This window comes from Salvelinus alpinus, chromosome 28, assembly GCF_045679555.1.
Source record: "Salvelinus alpinus chromosome 28, SLU_Salpinus.1, whole genome shotgun sequence".
In the NCBI taxonomy this organism is placed as follows: domain Eukaryota; kingdom Metazoa; phylum Chordata; class Actinopteri; order Salmoniformes; family Salmonidae; genus Salvelinus; species Salvelinus alpinus.
In genome coordinates, this window is record NC_092113.1 from 41,536,398 (window position 1) to 41,557,021 (window position 20,624).

General features: G+C 48.4%; 1 protein-coding gene across 1 annotated transcript in view; it reads right to left on the minus strand.

Moving 5' to 3' along the window:
* Positions 1-8,182: 8,182 nt before the first annotated feature.
* LOC139557898 (dnaJ homolog subfamily C member 5-like) overlaps positions 8,183-20,624 on the minus strand; it is a 52,865-nt gene continuing 40,423 nt past the window's right edge. The window contains exons 2-5 of the mRNA XM_071373221.1: positions 14,675-14,864; positions 12,208-12,421; positions 10,356-10,527; positions 8,183-8,574 (exon numbers count right to left, since the gene is read on the minus strand). Of these exons, the coding sequence (XP_071229322.1) occupies positions 8,471-8,574; positions 10,356-10,527; positions 12,208-12,421; positions 14,675-14,787 (603 nt within the window). The 5' untranslated portion in view covers positions 14,788-14,864 and the 3' untranslated portion in view covers positions 8,183-8,470. The remainder of the gene's footprint in view (positions 8,575-10,355; positions 10,528-12,207; positions 12,422-14,674; positions 14,865-20,624) is intronic.

Below are 20,624 nucleotides of genomic sequence, written 5' to 3' on the forward strand. Positions count from 1 at the left end.
TTTGTTGTAAGTTTCTAAAATAATGTTTTTTCTTGATCCGGTATAACTTAGTATTGCATTCACTTAGACAAGTTGCATGTTTAATATCGCAGAGGAGAAAAAAAATCCCAGAAATAGCATTTCATTTGTCAACGTCATCATGATAACAGATATTCTTACCCAGAGCGACTTACAGTCAGTGCATTCATCTTACGATAAGCTATGTGGGACAACCACATCTCCGTCGTAATACAACCAATCAAATCAAAATGAGACTGCAGTGGCGGGACAAAACTACAACCAATTAAAAATGTCTCACTTGATAATAGAATCTTCTTAGCAATAAATGAAAAGAAAGAAGGGAATAAAAAGGAAGATGCTCTCAGACTTAGACTGGAGCGTAACAAAATGAGCCTGGTCCCAGATCTGTTTGTTACCAGTTAGCCTGGTCCCAGATCTGTTTGTTACCAGTTAGCCTGGTCCCAGATCTGTTTGTTACCAGTTAGCCTGGTCCCAGATCTGTTTGTTACCAGTTAGCCTGGTCCCAGATCTGTTTGTTACCAGTTAGCCTGGTCCCAGATCTGTTTGTTACCAGTTAGCCTGGTCCCAGATCTGTCTGTTACCAGTTAGCCTGGTCCCAGATCTGTTTGTTACCAGTTAGCCTGGTCCCAGATCTGTCTGTTACCAGTTAGCCTGGTCCCAGATCTGTCTGTTACCAGTTAGCCTGGTCCCAGATCTGTCTGTTACCAGTTAGCCTGGTCCCAGATCTGTTTGTTACCAGTTAGCCTGGTCCCAGATCTGTTTGTTACCAGTTAGCCTGGTCCCAGATCTGTTTGTTACCAGTTAGCCTGGTCCCAGATCTGTTTGTTACCAGTTAGCCTGGTCCCAGATCTGTTTGTTACCAGTTAGCCTGGTCCCAGATCTGTTTGTTACCAGTTAGCCTGGTCCCAGATCTGTTTGTTGCCAGTTAGCCTGGTCCCAGATCTGTCTGTTGCCAGTTAGCCTGGTCCGAGATCTGTCTGTTGCCAGTTAGCCTGGTCCCAGATCTGTCTGTTGCCAGTTAGCCTGGTCCCAGATCTGTCTGTTGCCAGTTAGCCTGTTCCCAGATCTGTCTGTTGCCAGTTAGCCTGTTCCCAGACCTGTTTGTTACCAGTTAGCCTGGTCCCAGACCTGTTTGTTACCAGTTAGCCTGGTCCCAGATCTGTTTTCTCTTGCCACCATTAAATGTCCTTATCCATTACAAGGAGATGGTCGCATAAACAGACTGGCACTCAGGCTATGACAAAATAAAAAATGATAAGTAGATGAAAATTTTAGATTGACACTGAAAAAGGTATGAGTAAATAACACAGGTAAAACACGAGGTAAAACGAGGTCTAACAACAATACATCTAAAAAAACACATGAGATTCATCATTGCATTACATCATACTTACATACAACCGCCACGCTGCTCAAAGATGATTGGCTAGAGTCTAAGGAGTAACGGAGTGCTAGTGGGAGGGGCTAAGTGTTGCAAAATTCCAGTAACTTTCCCCCTGAAATTCCTAGAATCCCTGAATTATTTGGAAAACCAGAGGATTTGGGGAAAGTTACTGGAAACGTACAACACTTGAAGTGTTTAGAAGATTACTGATGGTGCTGAGAAACCTATCACCTGATGCTGCTTGATTGTTGTAAACTGTTTTTTTTAGTTCACGTCCCAAATAGCACCTTAATCCCTATGTAGTGCACTACTTTTTGATCAGGGCCCATAGGACTCTGGTCAAAAGTAGTGCACTACATAGGGAATAGGATGTCATTTTTGGACACCACGTTTTCTCCTATTCAGTTGCAGAGCCGGACTACATACAGAGCTGTAGGGCAACAGACAACCACTACTTTGGATATCTTAAATCTGATCCCCCCCCTTCTCCGACAACATCAATAAAAACACAAATAATCTACTGAAAAAAATAAAAATAAAAACTTGGTTGTTTTTGCAAAACTCAAAATAGACACAACATAATAAAATCCGAACATACATACACCAGTTACATTTTTAATTACTTCCTCACAGAAAATCTGAAAACTAAAACAAGCAGTTGAATGTATTTGTGGTAGTACCAGGTTCAGAGAGGGAGACATTTGGAGTACACACACACACACACTGTAGTGTGTACACACACGTGTGCGCGTTGAGGTTGTAGTAGTGGTAGTAGTAGCAGTAGTAGTAGTAGTAGTAGTAGCAGCGGTAGTAGTAGTAGTAGTATTGGAGAGAAAACACACAGAGAGCCAGAGCAGAGGAGTGGAAGAAGTGAGGAAGAGGAGGAGAAAGTAGAGGAAGAGGGAAAGCATCCATCCGCCTGATGACATGGAGTTAAATGAAGATATTGTTCTCAGAGAAATGAATAGAAATCATTCCACTGTCCATACTATACTGTATCCACAATAAAAGTATAGGTAGCTGTAATTTGCCAGAAGATATTGTGGCTACTGCTAGCTTAGCATGAGGACGAAAAAAAGTCAAGTTTTCCAGAAAAAAAAAACAAGCAGTATTTGAATCTTCTCGATGAAGCGGTGTACGTGTAAAATTTGGAATAACATTCTGTGAAAAAGTATTTTCTGATTTTCTCTATTTTTGCATATTTTTGATACCGAATGTTAACCCACCCGTAGCACACGCTGCAGCAGGTATATCTCACTGGTCATCCCCAAAGCCAATTCCTCCTTTGGTCGCCTTTCCTTCCAGTTCTCTGCTGCCAATGACTGGAACGAACTGCAAAAATCACTGAAGCTGGACTCATATCTCCCTCACTAGCTTTAAGCACCAGCTGTCAGAGCAGCTCACAGATCACTGCACCTGTACATAGCCCATCTGTAAACAGCCCATCCGACTACCTCATCCCCATACTGTATTTATTTATTTTGCTCCTTTGCACCCCAGTTTCTCTACTTGCACATTCATCTTCTGCACATCTACCATTCCAGTGTCTAATTGCTATATTGTAATTACTTATGTGTCGAACTGCTATGCTTTATCTTGGCCAGGTCGCAGTTGCAAATGAGAATTTGTTCTCAACTAGCCTACCTGGTTAAATAACGGTGAAATAAATAATAAAAATAAACCAAAACCTAATATTAGATCAAAAGGGAACCTGAGTTTACAAATAACAACAACATACAATAACACAGGAGAGAAGACCAAGTATTGTGGGTGAGGTACAAGTTTAAGACAGAGCTCTGCCTCAGCTGCCTGCCATGATTGGCCCAAAGTATAGTGGAATTTTCATTAAAAGCAATGATTTCAAATTAACTTCCTGCTTTGAAGGATCTACTTCCTGCTTTCTGAGTCAGAAACAAGCCTAAAATAACATTATCTCTAAACTCCAGCCTAGACAGACAAGGTGGAAACAGATATTAAAACACAGGGAAACAAAGACAAAACCCTTCTGAGAGACGAACAGGTCAGAAATGCCTCAGACAAGTTGTGGCTGTGTGTTTAGCAGTGTTGCGGATTAGTTTAAACAAAAGTAAGTACATTACTTTACATTATACCACAGCGTTGTTGAATACTCGTTTCTGATTGGCTAGAAGGGCAATCTAGAATGGACATTAAGACCAGATAAATGTGACAGTTGGAAAAGACATGGGGACATCTTGCAATCCTGACGCAATAAGCACCTACACATATGCAAGCCCATACTACAAAGTTACAGAAAGCTAAACCAACAACGCCACAAACTGAAACGGGATACATTCTAAAACGCAGGTCTAACGAAGAAACCCGTATATAGCTAGCAATTGATTTTTGTTGTTGTTGTTGTGGTGGAGCATCTGATGACCTAACGCGGTGTGTGATGAACATGAATTTCTCCGGTCCCTACTGTCGTCATGACGTAAGTGGCGCTATGCTTTTAAATCTTCCACACATGAAATTTCGAGTTTGTCCAGCTGTTTTCAGCAACTGATAAGTTTGAATTCGGTTGTCATACTAGCAGGTTAGCTAGCAACAAACTATTTAGCTAGCGTCTAGCCTAGCGTTTGATATGCAAGTCAGTTAAGAACAAATTCTTATTTTCAATGACGGTCTAGGAACAGTGGGTTAACTGCCTTGTTCAGGGGCAGAACGACAGATTTTTACCTTGTCAGCTCGGAGGATTTGATCTAGCAACGTTTCGGTTACTGGCCCAACTAAGGTAATATATATAAGTAAGGGGTAAGGGTAGGCCGTCATTGTAAATAAGAATTTGTTTTTAACTGACTTGCCTAGTTAAATAAAGGTTAAATAAAAAAAATACATAAAAAAATCCTTATATATTACTTTGCATTTCTTTCATGAAAATTTTTTTCAAAATCTGTTAGATGGAGCGAGGCGAGCTGTGCACACTCTACCAAATATATGCTACTTCCTTTGATCTCCTCCTTGCCATCTTCCTCTCTCTCCTGCCATGTATCCTCTACTCTCTTTCTCAGAGGCAGGATAGTGGTGTAGGGCATGGGGTGTAGAGGGTAGGGGTAGATTGTTTAGGGGGGGTCGGTCTAGTTGTATCCGGTGTAGAGGGTAGGGGTACAGAGGGTTTAGTTGTATCCGGTGTAGAGGGTAGGGGTACAGAGTGTAGGTTTAGGTGAGTTTAGTTGTATCCGGTGTAGAGGGTAGGGGTACAGGGGGTTTAGTTGTATCCGGTGTAGAGGGTAGGGGTACAGAGTGTTTAGTTGTATCCGGTGTAGAGGGTAGGGGTACAGAGTGTAGGTTTAGGTGAGTTTAGTTGTATCCGGTGTAGAGGGTAGGGGTACAGGGGGTTTAGTTGTATCCGGTGTAGAGGGTAGGGGTACAGGGGGTTTAGTTGTATCCAGTGTAGAGGGTAGGGGTACAGGGGGCTTAGTTGTATCCGGTGTAGAGGGTAGGGGTACAGGGGGTTCAATTGTATCCGGTGTAGAGGGTAGGGGTACAGGGGGTTCAGTTGTATCCGGTGTAGAGGGTAGGGGTACAGAGGGTTTAGTTGTATCCGGTGTAGAGGGTAGGGGTACAGGGGGTTTAGTTGTATCCGGTGTAGAGGGTAGGGGTACAGGGGGTTCAATTGTATCCGGTGTAGAGGGTAGGGGTACAGGGGGTTCAGTTGTATCCGGTGTAGAGGGTAGGGGTACAGGGGGTTTAGTTGTATCCGGTGTAGAGGGTAGGGGTACAGGGGGTTTAGTTGTATCCGGTGTAGAGGGTAGGGGTACAGGTGAGTTTAGTCGTATCTGGTGTAGAGGGTAGGGGTACAGGTGAGTTTAGTCGTATCCGGTGTAGAGGGTAGGGGTACAGGTGAGTTTAGTCGTATCTGGTGTAGAGGGTAGGGGTAGAGAGGGTTTAGTTGTGTCCGTCTAGTTGTGTCCGGGGTGTCCGTTTAGTTGTGTCCGGGGTGTCCGTCTAGTTGTGTCCGGGGTGTCCGTCTAGTTGTGTCCGGGGTGTCCGTCTAGTTGTGTCCGGGGTGTCCGTCTAGTTGTGTCCGGGGTGTCCGTCTAGTTGTGTCCGGGGTGTCCGTCTAGTTGTGTCCGGGGTGTCCGTCTAGTTGTGTCCGGGGTGTCCGTCTAGTTGTGTCCGGGGTGTCCGTCTAGTTGTGTCCGGGGTGTCCGTCTAGTTGTGTCCGGGGTGTCCGTCTAGTTGTGTCCGGGGTGTCCGTCTAGTTGTGTCCGGGGTGTCCGTCTAGTTGTGTCCGGGGTGTCCGTCTAGTTGTGTCCGGGGTGTCCGTCTAGTTGTGTCCGGGGTGTCCGTCTAGTTGTGTCCGGGGTGTCCGTCTAGTTGTGTCCGGGGTGTCCGTCTAGTTGTGTCCGGGGTGTCCGTCTAGTTGTGTCCGGGGTGTCGGTCTAGTTGTGTCCGGTGTCGGTCTAGTTGTGTCCGGGGTGTCGGTCTAGTTGTGTCCGGGGTGTCGGTCTAGTTGTGTCCGGGGTGTCCGTCTAGTTGTGTCCGGGGTGTCGGTCTAGTTGTGTCCGGGGTGTCGGTCTAGTTGTGTCCGGGGTGTCGGTCTAGTTGTGTCCGGGGTGTCGGTCTAGTTGTGTCCGGGGTGTCGGTCTAGTTGTGTCCGGGGTGTCGGTCTAGTTGTGTCCGGGGTGTCGGTCTAGTTGTGTCCGGGGTGTCGGTCTAGTTGTGTCCGGGGTGTCGGTCTAGTTGTGTCCGGGGTGTCGGTCTAGTTGTGTCCGGTGTCGGTCTAGTTGTGTCCGGTGTCGGTCTAGTTGTGTCCGGTGTCGGTCTAGTTGTGTCCGGTGTCGGTCTAGTTGTGTCCGGTGTCGGTCTAGTTGTGTCCGGTGTCGGTCTAGTTGTGTCCGGTGTCGGTCTAGTTGTGTCCGGTGTCGGTCTAGTTGTGTCCGGTGTCGGTCTAGTTGTGTCCGGTGTCGGTCTAGTTGTGTCCGGTGTCGGTCTAGTTGTGTCCGGTGTCGGTCTAGTTGTGTCCGGTGTCGGTCTAGTTGTGTCCGGTGTCGGTCTAGTTGTGTCCGGTGTCGGTCTAGTTGTGTCCGGTGTCGGTCTAGTTGTGTCCGGTGTCGGTTTAGTTGTATCCGGTGTCGGTCTAGTTGTGTCCGGGGTGTCCGTCTAGTTGTGTCCGGGGTGTCCGTCTAGTTGTGTCCGGGGTGTCCGTCTAGTTGTGTCCGGGGTGTCCGTCTAGTTGTGTCCGGGGTGTCCGTCTAGTTGTGTCCGGGGTGTCCGTCTAGTTGTGTCCGGGGTGTCCGTCTAGTTGTGTCCGGGGTGTCCGTCTAGTTGTGTCCGGGGTGTCCGTCTAGTTGTGTCCGGGGTGTCCGTCTAGTTGTGTCCGGGGTGTCCGTCTAGTTGTGTCCGGGGTGTCCGTCTAGTTGTGTCCGGGGTGTCCGTCTAGTTGTGTCCGGGGTGTCCGTCTAGTTGTGTCCGGGGTGTCCGTCTAGTTGTGTCCGGGGTGTCCGTCTAGTTGTGTCCGGGGTGTCGGTCTAGTTGTGTCCGGGGTGTCGGTCTAGTTGTGTCCGGGGTGTCGGTCTAGTTGTGTCCGGGGTGTCGGTCTAGTTGTGTCCGGGGTGTCCGTCTAGTTGTGTCCGGGGTGTCGGTCTAGTTGTGTCCGGGGTGTCGGTCTAGTTGTGTCCGGGGTGTCGGTCTAGTTGTGTCCGGGGTGTCGGTCTAGTTGTGTCCGGGGTGTCGGTCTAGTTGTGTCCGGGGTGTCGGTCTAGTTGTGTCCGGGGTGTCGGTCTAGTTGTGTCCGGGGTGTCGGTCTAGTTGTGTCCGGGGTGTCGGTCTAGTTGTGTCCGGGGTGTCGGTCTAGTTGTGTCCGGGGTGTCGGTCTAGTTGTGTCCGGGGTGTCGGTCTAGTTGTGTCCGGGGTGTCGGTCTAGTTGTGTCCGGGGTGTCGGTCTAGTTGTGTCCGGGGTGTCGGTCTAGTTGTGTCCGGTGTCGGTCTAGTTGTGTCCGGGGTGTCGGTCTAGTTGTGTCCGGGGTGTCGGTCTAGTTGTGTCCGGTGTACGGTCTAGTTGTGTCCGGTGTCGGTCTAGTTGTGTCCGGTGTCGGTCTAGTTGTGTCCGGTGTCGGTCTAGTTGTGTCCGGGGTGTCGGTCTAGTTGTGTCCGGGTGTCGGTCTAGTTGTGTCCGGTGTCGGTCTAGTTGTGTCCGGTGTCGGTCTAGTTGTGTCCGGTGTCGGTCTAGTTGTGTCCGGGGTGTCGGTCTAGTTGTGTCCGGTGTCGGTCTAGTTGTGTCCGGTGTCGGTCTAGTTGTGTCCGGTGTCGGTCTAGTTGTGTCCGGGGTGTCGGTCTAGTTGTGTCCGGGGTGTCGGTCTAGTTGTGTCCGGTGTCGGTCTAGTTGTGTCCGGTGTCGGTCTAGTTGTGTCCGGTGTCGGTCTAGTTGTGTCCGGTGTCGGTCTAGTTGTGTCCGGGGTGTCGGTTTAGTTGTGTCCGGGGTGTCGGTTTAGTTGTGTCCGGTGTAGGTCTAGTTGTGTCCGGGGTGTCGGTTTAGTTGTGTCCGGGGTGTCGGTTTAGTTGTGTCCGGTGTCGGTTTAGTTGTGTCCGGGGTGTCGGTTTAGTTGTGTCCGGGGTGTCGGTCTAGTTGTGTCCGGGGTGTCGGTTTAGTTGTGTCCGGGGTGTCGGTTTAGTTGTATCCGGTGTCGGTTTAGTTGTGTCCGGTGTGTCGGTTTAGTTGTATCCGGTGTCGGTTTAGTTGTGTCCGGGGTGTCGGTTTAGTTGTATCCGGTGTCGGTTTAGTTGTGTCCGGTGTCGGTTTAGTTGTGTCCGGGGTGTCGGTTTAGTTGTATCCGGTGTCGGTTTAGTTGTGTCCGGGGTGTCGGTTTAGTTGTATCCGGTGTCGGTTTAGTTGTGTCCGGGGTGTCGGTTTAGTTGTATCCGGTGTCGGTTTAGTTGTGTCCGGGGTGTCGGTTTAGTTGTATCCGGTGTCGGTTTAGTTGTATCCGGTGTCGGTTTAGTTGTATCCGGTGTCGGTTTAGTTGTATCCGGTGTCGGTTTAGTTGTGTCCGGGGTGTCGGTTTAGTTGTATCCGGTGTCGGTTTAGTTGTATCCGGTGTCGGTTTAGTTGTGTCCGGTGTCGGTCCGGTAGGAGGAGTGGTTGTCTGACGTCAGCCTGGTGGTCTCTGTTCCAGACGGCTGCATCATGATGGGGTCACCACCAACGTCTGGGGGGGGGAACAACACACAAACAGACGTTACAAATCTAAACAACTGTGTGATTGGTGGCAGCTTCAACCACATGACCAACCCACAGGCCCAGGTTGGGCTGACCAGAGTTCACTGTAAGGTCTACTACACCTGTTGTATTCAGCATTTCACTGTGAGGTCTACTACACCTGTTGTATTCAGCATTTCACTGTGAGGTCTACTACACCTGTTGTATTCAGCATTTCACTGTGAGGTCTACTACACCTGTTGTATTCAGCATTTCACCTGTGAGGTCTACTACACCTGTTGTATTCAGCATTTCACTGTGAGGTCTACTACACCTGTTGTATTCAGCATTTCACTGTGAGGTCTACTACACCTGTTGTATTCAGCATTTCACTGTGAGGTCTACTACACCTGTTGTATTCAGCATTTCACTGTGAGGTCTACTACACCTGTTGTATTCAGCATTTCACTGTGAGGTCTACTACACCTGTTGTATTCGGCATTTCACTGTAAGGTCTACCTACACCTGTTGTATTCAGCATTTCACTGTGAGGTCTACTACACCTGTTGTATTCAGCATTTCACTGTCAGGTCTACTACACCTGTTGTATTCGGCATTTCACTGTGAGGTCTACTACACCTGTTGTATTCAGCATTTCACTGTGAGGTCTACTACACCTGTTGTATTCGGCATTTCACTGTAAGGTCTACTACACCTGTTGTATTCGGCGCACGTGGCAAATACACTTTGATTTGATACAATTAAAAGCTCACTGCGGTAAACAGAAGCTTCTGGCGGGCTCTGAAGCCAATTTTGACATGTTGAATTAATTTTCTTCCTATGAATTTGGCTCTAGCATTTGAACAGTTTTGGCTATAAACTGTTATGACCCCATTCCTGAAAGCAAAGACTCTCTGGTACATGGATGTGCTTCCTGTTCCCCTCTATGATGATCACAGGCCACGTTGGAAGGGAGTGTAAAAAAAACAAGAATACACAATCTACCATATTGAAATTGAATATATAAATATTCAAGTTTAATATTCAATTAAATTGAATTTTAAAACTTTGCAACATTTACTCAATTCGGTCTCAAATATTGAAATACAAATTACATTTATTAAGTCAATAAATCAATTTCTGTATTACAAATTCAAATGCAATCATCTAATACAAATGCAAAATTATGGAATTAAAATACAATTTCTGTTGGCATATATACCCACAGACACAGGTTGGACTGACCAGTTAAAGTATTATAATGACCAGACACAGAGGACTGACCAGTTAAACTGTTCTAATGACCAGACACAGAGGAGTGACCGGTTAAACTGTCCTAATGACCAGACACAGAGGAGTGACCGGTTAAACTGTCCTAATGACCAGACACAGAGGAGTGACCGGTTAAACTGTCCTAATGACCAGACACAGAGGAGTGACCGGTTAAACTGTCCTAATGACCAGACACAGAGGAGTGACCAGTTAAACTGTTATAATGACCAGACAGAGGACTGACCGGTTAAACTGTTATAATGACCAGACACAGAGGACTGACCGGTTAAACTGTTATAACGACCAGACACAGAGGACTGACCGGTTAAACTGTTATAATGACCAGACACAGAGGACTGACCAGTTAAACTGTTTTTATGTACAGTTCCCTACCTGGGATCAAATCCTCTCTATCGGTCTTCCCTTCATTTAACCAAGTGAAAATCCACTCTACTTAAAACAGATTGATTGATTAAACTAGTTCTATTGATTGATTGATTGATTGATTAAACTCCTCACCTCTCTCGTCAGACTGCATCTGTGCCTCCAGGTCTTCAGGGGAGATGTAGAACTCTGGTTCCTGGTCCGCGGGCGGCCGTGGTTTACACTTCCCACAGCAGCAGTTACAGCAGCAGCACAGACAGCAGCAGAAGTAGCAGCCAGTCGCCAAGCCACAGAAGATGAACAGGCCCTGTAGAGAGAGGAGACCGTCAGGGAGAGGTCAGAGGTGAGCCACAGAAGATGAACAGGCCCTGCAGAGAGAGGAGACCGTCAGGGAGAGGTCAGAGGTGAGCCACACAAACTGGTGACTTTTTTAATTGATTTTGAGGGGTGAAATTTACCGGGAACTAATCATCACCCCCACGTCCATCACTACATTTACCGGGGACTAATCACCACCCCGCGTCCATCACTACATTTACCGGGGACTAATCACCACCCCGCGTCCATCACTACATTTACCGGGGACTAATCACCAACCCGATGTCCATCACTACATTTACCGGGGACTAATCACCACCCCGCGTCCATCACTACATTTACCGGGGACTAATCACCACCCCGCGTCCATCACTACATTTACCGGGGACTAATCACCACCCCGCGTCCATCACTACATTTACCGGGGACTAATCACCAACCCGATGTCCATCACTACATTTACCGGGGACTAATCACCGCCCCGCGTCCATCACTACATTTACCGGGGACTAATCACCGCCCCGCGTCCATCACTACATTTACCGGGGACTAATCACCGCCCCGCGTCCATCACTACATTTACCGGGGACTAATCACCGCCCCGCGTCCATCACTACATTTACCGGGGACTAATCACCGCCCCGCGTCCATCACTACATTTACCGGGGACTAATCACCGCCCCGCGTCCATCACTACATTTACCGGGGACGTAATCACCGCCCCGCGTCCATCACTAGCATTTACCGCGGACGTAATCTACCCCCGCCCGCGTCCATCACTACATTTACCGGGGACTAATCACCACCCCGCGTCCATCACTACATTTACCTCGGCCCCACCAGGAGGACGAGACGTTGTCTTACCTCGGCCCCACCAGGAGGACGAGACGTTGTCTTACCTCGGCCCCACCAGGAGGACGAGACGTTGTCTTACCTCGGCCCCACCAGGAGGACGAGACGTTGTCTTACCTCGGCCCCACCAGGAGGACGAGACGTTGTCTTACCTCGGCCCCACCAGGAGGACGAGACGTTGTCTTACCTCGGCCCCACCAGGAGGACGAGACGTTGTCTTACCTCGGCCCCACCAGGAGGACGAGACGTTGTCTTACCTCGGCCCCACCAGGAGGACGAGACGTTGTCTTACCTCGGCCCCACCAGGAGGACGAGACGTTGTCTTACCTCGGCCCCACCAGGAGGACGAGACGTTGTCTTACCTCGGCCCCACCAGGAGGACGAGACGTTGTCTTACCTCGGCCCCACCAGGAGGACGAGACGTTGTCTTACCTCGGCCCCACCAGGAGGACGAGACGTTGTCTTACCTCGGCCCCACCAGGAGGACGAGACGTTGTCTTACCTCGGCCCCACCAGGAGGACGAGACGTTGTCTTACCTCGGCCCCACCAGGAGGACGAGACGTTGTCTTACCTCGGCCCCACCAGGAGGACGAGACGTTGTCTTACCTCGGGCCCACCAGGAGGACGAGACGTTGTCTTACCTCGGCCCCACCAGGAGGACGAGACGTTGTCTTACCTCGGCCCCACCAGGAGGACGAGACGTTGTCTTACCTCGGCCCCACCAGGAGGACGAGACGTTGTCTTACCTCGGCCCCACCAGGAGGACGAGACGTTGTCTTACCTCGGCCCCACCAGGAGGACGAGACGTTGTCTTACCTTGGCCCACCAGGAGGAGAGGACAAAGTAGGTGTTGACGTTCTCCTCTCCAAACTGCTCGGCCACGTACAGTCCCAGGGATCCGTACTTGTCATAGATGTTCCTCTTGGTACAGTCGTTCAGGATGGAGTGGGCGTTGTTGATTTCCTTAAACTTATCAGCAGCCTCGGGGTTGTCTGGGTTCTTGTCTGGGTGGAACTTCAGAGCCAGTTTCCTGATTGGACGGAGAACAGGTGTGGTTATGAGAGAGACAATGACAGAATGACGAAACGCATAGAATTTAGCGTGTTTCAGCCAAAGTCAAACGTTAAACCAATCACTTCTGTCCCCTGTTTCAATGTTCAGCCCTCATGCACCACATCTCTGTTGCCCTCTAGTGGACAGTGATAACAGGAAGTCTAGTGGACTGTGTCTCATAGTGAACAGTGATAACAGGAAGTCTAGTGGACAGTGATAACAGGAAGTCTAGTGGACAGTGATAACAGGAAGTCTAGTGGACTGTCTCATAGTGAACAGTGATAACAGGAAGTCTAGTGGACTGTGATAACAGGAAGTCTAGTGGACTGTGTCTCATAGTGAACAGTGATAACAAGAAGTCACTCCCTCCCTCCTCATGGTTGCATTATCTACATCAAATTAGCTTCTAGACCACAAACCCAGTCTGCTACATTAGTCAGACAATTACTTTATGACTGTCACCGTTGAGGTTCTGCCTGGTGGGATTCAGGAGTGTGATTTAGTGTCGACAACTGTGACAACTGTTACAGCTGACATGACACCCAAGAGGAAGAGAGAGGCTCTATATCAATGACTTAAAAATCTGTCCTGGCGGCTTCCTCCTCATTACTTCCACTGATGGAGAAATGTGAAGTTGTTGGACAACATGGTGGAAGGAGCTCATTATTAGGCTGGCTTTTGCCTGGACAGAGGAGACAGGCGTATTCTACTGTACTATGTAGTACACTAATATGTACTACACAGTAATACAGTGCCTTCGGACCCCTCTACTTTTTACACATTGTGACGTTACAGCCTTATTCGAAAATGTATTTAAAAAAATTCAATCTACACACAACACCCCATACATTTGCTCAAAAAAATAAAGGGAACACTTAAACACAATGTAACTCCAAGTCAATCACACTTCTGTGAAATCAAACTGTCCACTTAGGAAGCAACACTGATTGACAATAAATTTCACATGCTGTTGTGCAAATGGAATAGACACAAGGTGGAAATTATAGGCAATTAGCAAGACACCCCCAATAAAGGAGTGGTTCTGCAGGTGGTGACCACAGACCACTTCTCAGTTCCTATGCTTCCTGGCTGATGTTTTGGTCACTTTTGAATGCTGGCGGTGCTCTCACTCTAGTGGTAGCATGAGACGGAGTCTACAACCCACACAAGTGGCTCAGGTAGTGCAGCTCATCCAGGATGGGACATCAATGCGAGCTGTGGCAAGAAGGTTTGCTGTGTCTGTCAGCGTAGTGTCCAGAGCATGGAGGCGCTACCAGGAGACAGGCCAGTACATCAGGAGACGTGGAGGAGGCCGTAGGAGGGCAACAACCCAGCAGCAGGACCGCTACCTCCGCCTTTGTGCAAGGAGGAGCAGGAGGAGCACTGCCAGAGACCTGCAAATGACCTCCAGCAGGCCACAAATGTGCATAAATGTGCAAACATTTCTAAAAACCTGTTTTCGCTTTGTCATTATGGGGTATTGTGTGTAGATTGCGGAGGAAAAACATTTATTTAATCCATTTTAGAATAAGGCTGTAACGTAACAAAATGTGGAAAAGGTCAAGGGGTCTGAATACTTTCCGAATGCACTGTATGTAGTACACTGTAATATGTAGGGGCCTCCCGAGTGGTGCAGTGATCTAAGACACTGCATTGCAGTGCTAGCTGTGCCACTAGAGATTCTGGGTTCGAGTCCAGGCTCTGTCGAAGCCAGCCACGACCAGGAGACCCATGGGGCGGCGCACAATTGGCCCAGCATCGTCCAGGTTAGGGGAGGGTTTGGCCGGCAGGGATGCCCTTGTCCCATCGCGCACTAGCGACTCCTGTGGCTGGCTGGGCACAGTGCATGCTGACACGGTTGCCAGGTGTACGGTGTTTCCTCCGACACATTGGTGCGGCTGGCTTCTGGGTTAAGTGGGCGTTGTGTCAAGAAGCAGTGCGGCTTGGTTGGGTCGTGTTTCGGAGGACGCACGGCTGTCGACCTTCGCCTCTCCCGAGTCCGTACGGGAGTTGCAGCGATGAGACAAGACTAACTACCAAATGGATACCATAAAATTGGGGAGAAAAAGGGGTAAAATATATATTTTTATAAATATGTAGTACATCTGCCCTGTAGGACTTCTTGATGTCCTCCGGCGTGGCGTTCTCGTCGACCCCCAGGACCAGGTAGAGTTAAGGTGTTGTCTACTAATAGTGTGTCGTGTCCTGGTGTAGTGGTGTATATTGTTACCTGTAGGACTTCTTGACGTCCTCTGGCGTGGCGTTCTTGTCGATCCCCAGGACCAGGTAGAGCGAGTCTCCTGACGTAGACAGAGAACGCTGTCTCTGTGCCTCAGCTGCCATGACGACCACTCCCTCTGTCTCTCTCTTTCAGTCTCTCTCACACACACACTCCCTTGTTCGCTCACAGCCTCACCAGTCTAAGAGAGGAGGAGAGAGAAGGGAGAGAGAGGGGGGGGAGAAGGGAGAAAAGAGGAGAGAGAGAGAGAGGGGGGAAAGAAGGAAGAGAGGTTTGCTAATTAATTTAAAATAAAAACGGAAATCACATTTACATAAGTATTCAGACTCTTTACTCAATACTTTGTAGAAGCACCTTTGGCAGCGATTACAGCATGAAGTCTTCTTGGGTATGACGCTACAAGCTTAGCACACCTGTATTTGGGGAGTTAGCCGGGCGGCCAGCTCTAGGAAGAGTCTTGGTGGTTCTAAACTTATTCCATTTAAGAATAATGGAGGCCACTCTGTGTTCTTGGGGAACTTCAATGCGGCAGACATTTTTTTTAACCCTTGCTCTGACATGCACTGTCAACTATGGGACTTTATATAGACAGGTGTGTGCCTCTCCAAATCATGTCCAATCAATTGAATTTACCACAGGTGGACTCCAATCAAGTTGTAGAAACATTTAAAGGATGATCAATGGAAACAGGATGCACCTGAGCTCAATTTCAAGTCTCATAGCAAAGGGTCTGAATACTTTATTTTTTAATAGATTTGCCAAAAAAAATCTAAAACTTTTCGAATATCTCATTATGGGGTATTGTAATGTCATTATAGGGTATTGTGATGTCATTATGGGGTATTGTGATGTCATTATGGGGTGTGGGGAGAGGGAGAGAGTGGTGAGGGAGAGAGAGAGAAATGATGGAGCAGAGCAGAAGCTATGGCTTTCGAAGATGTACTATGAGCTGGTGGTGTGAATGTGTGTGTGTGTGTGTGTGTCTCAAGTCTGTCCAGAAACTGGTCAAATCCATCTAATACTATGGGCTGGGAGGGGACAGGCAACTCTACTCCTCTTTAGTCAGATCTTCAAAGTCATGCAGCCTATTAGCCAATAGACAAAGAGTGTTTACTCTCCCTCTGGGTTATTCTAGTGGCAGTCCAGACTCCTTGACCCTCTGGGTTATTCTAGTGGCAGTCCAGACTCCTTGACCCTCTGGGTTATTCTAGTGGCAGTCCAGACTCCTTGACCCTCTGGGTTATTCTAGTGGCAGTCCAGACTCCTTGACCCTCTGGGTTATTCTAGTGGCAGTCCAGACTCCTTGACCCTCTGGGTTATTCTAGTGGCAGTCCAGACTCCTTGACCCTCTGGGTTATTCTAGTGGCAGTCCAGACTCCTTGACCCTCTGGGTTATTCTAGTGGCAGTCCAGACTCCTTGACCCTCTGGGTTATTCTAGTGGCAGTCCAGACTCCTTGACCCTCTGGGTTATTCTAGTGGCAGTCCAGACTCCTTGACCCTCTGGGTTATTCTAGTGGCAGTCCAGACTCCTTGACCCTCTGGGTTATTCTAGTGGCAGTCCAGACTCCATGACCCTCTCTCTCCCTGTGGGTTATTATCAGGCTATTCACGGCCTCACCTTGTCTGCCTGCCCTGACAGGACCACTGCACAAAAATAACCCCAAGAGGCAGGCAGTAAGGCAGGCAGTAAGGCACCTACGCAGCAGAACATACAGCTGGTTAAGGATAATCTACTCATTTCCTTCGACAGCCCTGTGGGATTAACCAGAGGTGGAGCCAGAGTCAGCAGTCCTAGACCACGACTGATCTGGGCTCAGTTTTTAATAATCCTCCATAGTGGTTCAGGTTAGGCTATGGGGAGGGTAACTGGTCCTAGATCAGTGACTAAAGGCCAGTGGGTGGGGCCCATAGTGTTAGGGGGAAGGGAAAGGTTAAAGTGCGGCACACAACCTCACGGGACACCCGGGCAGAAGGCTAGGTCCTTAGGTCAGTATTAACTGACTGGAGGAAGAGGAGGAGGAGGAGGGAACATTAGGTCAGTATTATCTGACTGGAGGAAGAGGAGGAGGGAACATTAGGTCAGTATTATCTGACTGGAGGAAGAAGAGGAGGAGGAGGGAACATTAGGTCAGTATTATCTGACTGGAGGAAGAGGAAGAGGGAAGATTAGGTCAGTATTATCTGACTGGAGGAAGAGGAGGAGGGAACATTAGGTCAGTATTATCTGACTGGAGGAAGAGGAAGAGGAGGAGGGAACATTAGGTCAGTATTATCTGACTGGAGGAAGAGGAGGAGGGAACATTAGGTCAGTATTATCTGACTGGAGGAAGAGGAGGAGGAGGAGGGAACATTAGGTCAGTATTATCTGACTGGAGGAAGAGGAGGAGGGAACATTAGGTCAGTATTATCTGACTGGAGGAAGAGGAAGAGGGAACATTAGGTCAGTATTATCTGACTGGAGAAAGAGGAGGAGGGAACATTAGGTCAGTATTATCTGACTGGAGAAAGAGGAGGAGGAGGAGGGAACATTAGGTCAGTATTATCTGACTGGAGGAAGAGGAAGAGGAGGAGGGAACATTAGGTCAGTATTATCTGACTGGAGAAAGAGGAGGAGGAGGGAACATTAGGTCAGTATTATCTGACTGGAGGAAGAGGAGGAGGGAACATTAGGTCAGTATTATCTGACTAGAGGAAGAGGAGGAGGGAACATTAGGTCAGTATTATCTGACTGGAGGAAGAGGAAGAGGAGGAGGGAACATTAGGTCAGTATTATCTGACTGGAGGAGGAGGAGGAGGGAACATTAGGTCAGTATTATCTGACTGGAGGAAGAGGAGGAGGGAACATTAGGTCAGTATTATCTGACTGGAGGAAGAGGAGGAGGAGGAGGGAACATTAGGTCAGTATTATCTGACTGGAGGAAGAGGAAGAGGAGGAGGGAACATTAGGTCAGTATTATCTGACTGGAGGAAGAGGAGGAGGGAACATTAGGTCAGTATTATCTGACTGGAGGAAGAGGAGGAGGGAACATTAGGTCAGTATTATCTGACTGGAGGAAGAGGAGGAGGGAACATTAGGTCAGTATTATCTGACTGGAGGAAGAGGAAGAGGAGGAGGGAACATTAGGTCAGTATTATCTGACTGGAGAAAGAGGAGGAGGAGGAGGGAACATTAGGTCAGTATTATCTGACTGGAGGAAGAGGAAGAGGAGGAGGGAACATTAGGTCAGTATTATCTGACTGGAGAAAGAGGAGGAGGAGGAGGGAACATTAGGTCAGTATTATCTGACTGGAGGAAGAGGAGGAGGGAACATTAGGTCAGTATTATCTGACTAGAGGAAGAGGAGGAGGGAACATTAGGTCAGTATTATCTGACTGGAGGAAGAGGAAGAGGAGGAGGGAACATTAGGTCAGTATTATCTGACTGGAGGAGGAGGAGGAGGGAACATTAGGTCAGTATTATCTGACTGGAGGAAGAGGAGGAGGGAACATTAGGTCAGTATTATCTGACTGGAGGAAGAGGAGGAGGAGGAGGGAACATTAGGTCAGTATTATCTGACTAGAGGAAGAGGAGGAGGGAACATTAGGTCAGTATTATCTGACTGGAGGAAGAGGAGGAGGAGGGAACATTAGGTCAGTATTATCTGACTGGAGGAAGAGGAGGAGGAGGGAACATTAGGTCAGTATTATCTGACTGGAGAAAGAGGAGGAGGAGGGAACATTAGGTCAGTATTATCTGACTGGAGAAAGAGGAGGAGGAGGGAACATTAGGTCAGTATTATCTGACTGGAGGAAGAGGAGGAGGAGGGAACATTAGGTCAGTATTATCTGACTGGAGGAAGAGGAGGAGGAGGAGGGAACATTAGGTCAGTATTATCTGACTGGAGGAAGAGGAGGAGGAGGAGGGAACATTAGGTCAGTATTATCTGACTAGAGGAAGAGGAGGAGGGAACATTAGGTCAGTATTATCTGACTGGAGGAAGAGGAGGAGGGAACATTAGGTCAGTATTATCTGACTGGAGGAAGAGGAGGAGGAGGGAACATTAGGTCAGTATTATCTGACTGGAGGAGGAGGAGGAGGAGGGAACCTTAGGTCAGTATTATCTGACTAGAGGAAGAGGAGGAGGAGGAGGGAACCTTAGGTCAGTATTATCTGACTGGAGAAAGAGGAGGAGGAGGAGGGAACATTAGGTCAGTATTATCTGACTGGAGAAAGAGGAGGAGGAGGGAACATTAGGTCAGTATTATCTGACTGGAGAAAGAGGAGGAGGAGGGAACATTAGGTCAGTATTATCTGACTGGAGAAAGAGGAGGAGGGAACATTAGGTCAGTATTATCTGACTGGAGAAAGAGGAGGAGGAGGGAACATTAGGTCAGTATTATCTGACTGGAGGAAGAGGAGGAGGAGGGAACATTAGGTCAGTATTATCTGACTGGAGGAAGAGGAGGAGGAGGGAACATTAGGTCAGTATTATCTGACTGGAGGAAGAGGAAGAGGAGGAGGGAACATTAGGTCAGTATTATCTGACTGGAGGAGGAGGAGGAGGGAACATTAGGTCAGTATTATCTGACTGGAGGAAGAGGAGGAGGGAACATTAGGTCAGTATTATCTGACTGGAGGAAGAGGAGGAGGAGGAGGGAACATTAGGTCAGTATTATCTGACTAGAGGAAGAGGAGGAGGGAACATTAGGTCAGTATTATCTGACTGGAGGAAGAGGAGGAGGAGGGAACATTAGGTCAGTATTATCTGACTGGAGGAAGAGGAGGAGGAGGGAACATTAGGTCAGTATTATCTGACTGGAGAAAGAGGAGGAGGAGGGAACATTAGGTCAGTATTATCTGACTGGAGAAAGAGGAGGAGGAGGGAACATTAGGTCAGTATTATCTGACTGGAGGAAGAGGAGGAGGAGGGAACATTAGGTCAGTATTATCTGACTGGAGGAAGAGGAGGAGGAGGAGGGAACATTAGGTCAGTATTATCTGACTGGAGGAAGAGGAGGAGGAGGAGGGAACATTAGGTCAGTATTATCTGACTAGAGGAAGAGGAGGAGGGAACATTAGGTCAGTATTATCTGACTGGAGGAAGAGGAGGAGGGAACATTAGGTCAGTATTATCTGACTGGAGGAAGAGGAGGAGGAGGGAACATTAGGTCAGTATTATCTGACTGGAGGAGGAGGAGGAGGAGGGAACCTTAGGTCAGTATTATCTGACTAGAGGAAGAGGAGGAGGAGGAGGGAACCTTAGGTCAGTATTATCTGACTGGAGAAAGAGGAGGAGGAGGAGGGAACATTAGGTCAGTATTATCTGACTGGAGAAAGAGGAGGAGGAGGGAACATTAGGTCAGTATTATCTGACTGGAGAAAGAGGAGGAGGAGGGAACATTAGGTCAGTATTATCTGACTGGAGAAAGAGGAGGAGGGAACATTAGGTCAGTATTATCTGACTGGAGAAAGAGGAGGAGGGAACATTAGGTCAGTATTATCTGACTGGAGGAAGAGGAGGAGGAGGGAACATTAGGTCAGTATTATCTGACTGGAGGAAGAGGAGGAGGAGGGAACATTAGGTCAGTATTATCTGACTGGAGGAAGAGGAGGAGGAGGGAACATTAGGTCAGTATTATCTGACTGGAGGAAGAGGAGGAGGAGGAGGGAACATTAGGTCAGTATTATCTGACTGGAGAAAGAGGAGGAGGAGGAGGGAACATTAGGTCAGTATTATCTGACTGGAGGAAGAGGAGGAGGAGGGAACATTAGGTCAGTATTATCTGACTGGAGGAAGAGGAGGAGGAGGAGGGAACATTAGGTCAGTATTATCTGACTGGAGGAAGAGGAGGAGGAGGAGGGAACATTAGGTCAGTATTATCTGACTAGAGGAAGAGGAGGAGGAGGAGGGAACATTAGGTCAGTATTATCTGACTGGAGGAAGAGGAGGAGGAGGGAAC